Below are 5,453 nucleotides of genomic sequence, written 5' to 3'. Positions count from 1 at the left end.
GAGAGGGGGGGTGCGCGGCCCGGGCGCCCGCCTGTCTCGGAGCTTTCGTACCTGTAGCTGGATACCTGGAGGCCACGCTGCGGGGCATCGAGGGCGGGGGCTTGGCTGCTGCCACCCAAGAAGAGCCCACGGCCCCACGGGGGCCCAGTTCGAGGTCCACTCTCGCGGGCTTCTCGCCTTGGTGAGGGGACGCTGCGGGTGGGAGGTGGGGTGCGCGGCCCGGGCGCCCGCCTGTCTCGGAGCTTTCGTACCTGTAGCTGGATACCTGGAGGCCACGCTGCGGGGCATCGAGGGCGGGGGCTTGGCTGCTGCCACCCAAGAAGAGCCCACGGCCCCACGGGGGCCCAGTTCGAGGTCCACTCTCGCGGGCTTCTCGCCTTGGTGAGGGGACGCTGCGGGTGGGAGGTCACTTGTAAGACCCCAGAGCCTGGGTGCCTTTCGCTCCCGCTCTAGCGAAAGAACCTGAACCCTGCCATCTCAGCTTAAGGCCCGTTACTTCGCATTTCTCCAAGGATGGGTCTTAGCAGCCGGGCTTCCTTCGCTGCGCGCGGAGTTTCACTTTCTTCTAACAGCCTGGCCCTCGTTCCGACCGTTTAAAGTCCTGTATCTTATTCTTTGCAGAAAGGTTCCTGGCTCCCATCGCGTTTGAAGCAAACACTTGGTACTTTGGGCCGGTGGACCATAAGAGGGGAGGAGGACCCTGTTCCGTGGAGGGGGCGGGGCAGGTACCCAGTCTGGGAAAGCGCCTTCTGTCCTGTCCGGAGCTCTGGAGCTCTGGGACCTGGCCAGAGGAAAGGACACCAGCCGCCAAGGGCTCGTCCCAGGGCTGGGCAGTCCCAAGGCCTCGGGGCCCCAGGCGTCTCTGCCCAGCGAACACTCCTCGGAGATATTTCAGGAGCACGGGAAATTCCCAAGTTTTCCTCGTTTCCTCCGATTATTTGGTGCTGCATAATGGCAGCACAAATTCAATGGTGTGATAGGGAGGAATGATTTTTATCTGGGGATTAAACGTCTTTGAAAAGCCGGCCCCTCCCTGGGCCTAAAGACCAGGGTAGGTGGCCCAGATACTGGGCTGTCGCCAGTTTTGCTAGGCGCCGGCCCCTCTGGCCACCCTGAGGAAAGCGAGTTGGGCCAACCGCTTCCCGGACTCGCAGTGGCCTGGAGCTAGCCGGGAATAAGGGGATGTTAGCTCAAGATTTCGTTTGACTCACATCCTGGTGAGAGACCCGTTAGGAAAAAGGGAGGCGGCAGAAAAAAAAGCATAATCGAGTCCCGTGTGGTGAACCGTCCTCTTCAATTCACCTTCCCCTAAGAAAGCTGCTCTGTGGGCCGCGCTTCCTCCCCGAGATTTGAGAATTTGGTCCCAGGGGCCCTAATGTTAGTTAACGGGATTCTGGTTGTCCTAGAAATAATCTGTGGCATGTTCTGTTTGGTAACGTGTTCTTGGGAAGAAAGCGCACAGCGGCCCTGTCCTAGCCTGGCGCTAGCTGTCTATGCACATCTCCATCTTTGAGGGTTATCAGGAAGCCAGAATTGAAAAACAGTCAGGCATCATGGGTGTCTGCAAACTGAGCCACAGGTAAAGCCCTTGTCGTTGTACACATTAGAATGTGTCTCAAGTTCAAGGCCCAGGAGAAAATGGAGACATCAGAAGAAGCTGCCATTTCTCCACTGCTCCAAGTGGCACTTTGTATATTTAAGAGGGGGGCCCACAGTCCTACCTCTGTGACTGTCACTTGCCCCAGCTAGGGACTGACCCCAGAACCCTGCAGCGACTTGCCATTTTAGGGGGAAACGTGAGGTTTGGAGATCTGGAGTCTGTGCCAAGTGGTAGCCCAGCCCAGCTCTGAGCGCTTGTGGGCACAGAAATGCCTGGCCCATTGCATAAAATTCGCTGTGACCTTGGCTGGGTGCAGGGCGTCTTTCTGTGCTGCATCACCTGTATTACATCCATCTTCTCTCTGTGTGCATCTGTGGGTAGAGGCCCCACTGTGAGAGACCTCGTTAATCTTAAAGGGGATTTTACCTGTGCCCAGCTGTGTGTCTGCCTTTGCCAAGGGAACTGAGAGCTTTGAACGTAAATATATTTCCTCTGGAATCTTAGTTCATTTGCAAAAAGTAGACAGGACTGGCTTTCTAGTGGGGTTGCAATGGGAGTTGAAGAAGATATTTTTCAAGTGCCTGCTGTAGTGCCCAGGACCAAGGTGCTTGGTGGTATCAGGAGCTGGCACTGGTACTGACATTAGCACTTCAAGGGCTGATCACGTTCCACTGCCTCTCTCTTAACCCCCTGCCTTTTTCTCTCCTGGCCCCCTAGGGCGGCTGAGTCCTCCGGCCTGCACCCTTCGCAAGCACAAGACAAACCGTAAGCCGAGGACGCCTTTCACCACTGCCCAGCTGCTGGCTCTGGAGCGAAAGTTCCGCCAGAAGCAGTACCTGTCCATTGCGGAGCGCGCAGAGTTCTCCAGCTCCCTCAGCCTCACGGAGACACAGGTGAAGATCTGGTTCCAGAACCGCCGCGCCAAGGCCAAGAGACTGCAGGAGGCCGAACTGGAGAAGCTGAAGATGGCAGCCAAGCCCATGCTGCCCCCGGCCGCCTTCGGCCTCTCCTTCCCCCTCGGTGGTCCAGCGGCTGTCGCTGCAGCGGCGGGTGCCTCGCTCTACAGTGCCTCCGGCCCCTTCCAGCGCGCCGCACTCCCTGTGGCACCTGTGGGACTCTACACGGCCCATGTAGGCTACAGCATGTACCATCTGACATAGGTGGCCCTGTGTCGCCCATCTGTGGTGCCAGCCTATTCTTCCAGCTCGAGTCGTCTGTAAGCAGCAGGATTCCTACCACAGCTTCCTGCTCAGCACCACTGGCCCCTTCCCTTTAGCCCCCAAATTGCACCCTGTTTCTCCTGGTCGCTCCCTGAGTTCACTCTCCGAAGTCTGTTCCTGTCCCCCAAAAGCGGCTGGAAGAGTCCGTTAGTACTTTTCTAAAATCTAGATCTATACACACCCTCGAGTTATAGATGGGTAAACTAAGGCCAGAGAGGCCAAGAGGTTTCTGCAAGGTCCCAAGCAGGACTAGCCGTGGGTGCAACAGGACTAGAGGCCCCCGCGTCTCCTGCACAGCTGCTCCTCAACTTGACACCAAGCAGGAAAACTGCAGAGAAATGAGAGCAGCCTTCAAGAAGGAAGGAAGAGCGCTCGGGGAGTTGGATGCCAGCCCCTTCCTTTGGAAAGTTTAAGAGAGATCCAACAGCCAAATATTGATTTGAGGGGCAGGGCACAAGATGCATTGCAAAGGTAGGTTGAAGGGACCTCTTTCACCAGTACCAGAAAAAAATTATAAAATTTTAAAATTTCTGTTTCTATTTAACAGTACATTTTCATGGCTCTCAAACATCCCTTTGGAAGGGATTGTGTGTACTATGTAATATACTGTATATTTGAAATTTTATTATCATTTATATTATAGCTATATTTGTTAAATAAATTAATTTCAAGCTACAAGAAATTATCTCTTTGGTGATTTGGTCTTGCATTTTAATTTTACTTCTTGCCTTCCCTTCACATATACAGTTGCTTTTTCCATTCCAAGAGAGCTTTACACCAGCAGCTTTCAGAGCTGACAGGAGGATCTAGGGGAACACTGCAGGTGTTATTGGGAACACGCAGGACAGAGCTGCGTTAGCAAAGTCAAGTGGAGAATCGGAGCAATTACCTAGGATAATTAGGCTCAATTTTCCAATTCACTTTAAGATGAAATCCACACTTGCACAGGCGACCCGTAACCAACTCTTTCTTTTCTCTCCCCTTTTAACCTGTCTATGAAAACAAAGTGAATCGTCCAAAGGGTTTGATGACTGTAGACAGCTAAAGGAGACAGTTCCTACCTCCCTCCCAACCTGCCTTTCCCAGGGGAGGCTGCGGGGGCGGGTGGAAGCCACTGCTTCCCAGACTGCCAGTGAGAACCTTTGCACCCCTACAGCAATCTCTATTACAAAACCAGAAACATACATCACAGGGACATCAAACTTCACCCAAAACCCAGAGCGACCATACACTCTGCCTGGGCAATGTCTTTGCAAACAAAGGCCTACTTCACAGTGTTCTGGAAACTGGCTTTTCTATTAGGTAGTAAGTCAAGTTCAGGTTCTGGGGAGAAGATACAGTACGTGCACAAGGGCCATGTTAGGCCTGTTGGCAGGAATTTTGCAAGGGCCTTGGAGACAGTAAGTAAAGCCCATTATGTTTCCCACACCTCTCTTCTTTTTGGTGTTGGGAGCCTTATTTAACTCTCAGTAATCTGTGCCCTCCCTTGCTCAGCCTCTGTCGGATGGGTGGCTTTTGCAACCAAACCCCAGGCAGTGCTGATCAAGGGCTCTTAGAACCCTGAAGCTGGCAGTAGACTTGAGGAGCAGCCATCTCTCCAGGATAAAATCTAGAGCACACAGTCCTTTCTAGCCCCAGGGGTGGAGATCAGGCCTAGGAACTCGGAGGGCCCAGGGTTGAGTGGACCCAGAGGTTACCAGCACGGGCTCTGGGCCCCTGGACCCTCCAGCACAGGATACTGGAGCCAACATTCTGTCCTATCCCAGTGGAGCTGTGGTCTGAGCTTGTCAGCCCCTGCCCCATGAGAAGGAAGACAATCTTGCTGTAAAGTGCTGTCCCCCACTGCAGACAGTCTGGAAGGGGTTGATTAGTGACCCTCACCCTGAACTGGCTTCTGGGAAGCCTCACCCCCTGCCAGTGAGGAGTTCTACCCACCAGTTCTGACCTCTGTGCCATGGGCCTTTAAAAGTCCTCTGAAGGCTGGCTCTCTCCTTGCTGCTTGCAGCCAGAAAGGGTCACCTCCACCCTTGTCACCTTTCTCTATATTCAGTAGTTCACCAGGAAGTCTGCAGGGCACCCTCACCCTTAGAAAAACCGTGGGTTTCTTCTTGAAGCACCTCTGAGATGATTCTCAGGTCTTGGGAATAGTACCTAGCTTGAAATTAGACACGCAGATGCAGTTCCCTGTGATTCAAACCTGCCTGGTACTGATTGTCCAGCCTCGGATAGGTAGGTTAGCTCACGCCCTCTCTCTCTACCTCGGTTTCCTCACCTATGAAATGGGCCTGGGGATCCCCCGCCAGCCCAGGAAGTCTCCCAGGAAATACCGACCGGGTCTGAGGTTTCTCAGCTCAAGCATGTTTGCAGCGCTAAAATCCTTTCTGCTCCTTGGGGACAGAGGAATGGCGCAGGGCGGGATCGGGTGTCTCCTCCAGCCCGGGCTCCAGGACCTCCTGGCTCCTCTGAATTTGGTAATTTAGGGTCGAGGCATATTTAGAGCAACATAATTGCGGTAATGAGCAACGGTTCGCGCTCTGCAGACGCGCCAGGCTCCAGCTAGGCTGTAGCTGCGGGCGAGGCGGGCGCACCTCCCCGCCCCCTGCTCCCCACGCCCCGTCCGCAGGGAAGGGACC

General features: G+C 54.3%; 1 protein-coding gene across 1 annotated transcript in view; it reads left to right on the top strand.

Annotated features, from left to right (window-relative positions):
* Msx1 (msh homeobox 1) overlaps positions 1 to 3,368 on the top strand; it is a gene marked incomplete at its 5' end in the record, with an annotated part of 7,589 nt that extends 4,221 nt beyond the window's left edge. Inside the window, one exon of the mRNA XM_010641927.2 lies at positions 2,318 to 3,368. Within this exon, the coding sequence (XP_010640229.1) occupies positions 2,318 to 2,760 (443 nt within the window). The remainder of the gene's footprint in view (positions 1 to 2,317) is intronic.
* Positions 3,369 to 5,453: the final 2,085 nt, after the last annotated feature.

The sequence above is a fragment of the Fukomys damarensis genome, unplaced genomic scaffold (genome assembly GCF_012274545.1).
Source record: "Fukomys damarensis isolate Sample0158 unplaced genomic scaffold, DMR_v1.0_HiC HiC_scaffold_35, whole genome shotgun sequence".
NCBI classification, from domain to species: Eukaryota; Metazoa; Chordata; class Mammalia; order Rodentia; family Bathyergidae; genus Fukomys; species Fukomys damarensis.
Note: the sequence above shows the minus strand (reverse complement) of the source record. Positions and strands in the feature narration are given on the sequence as shown.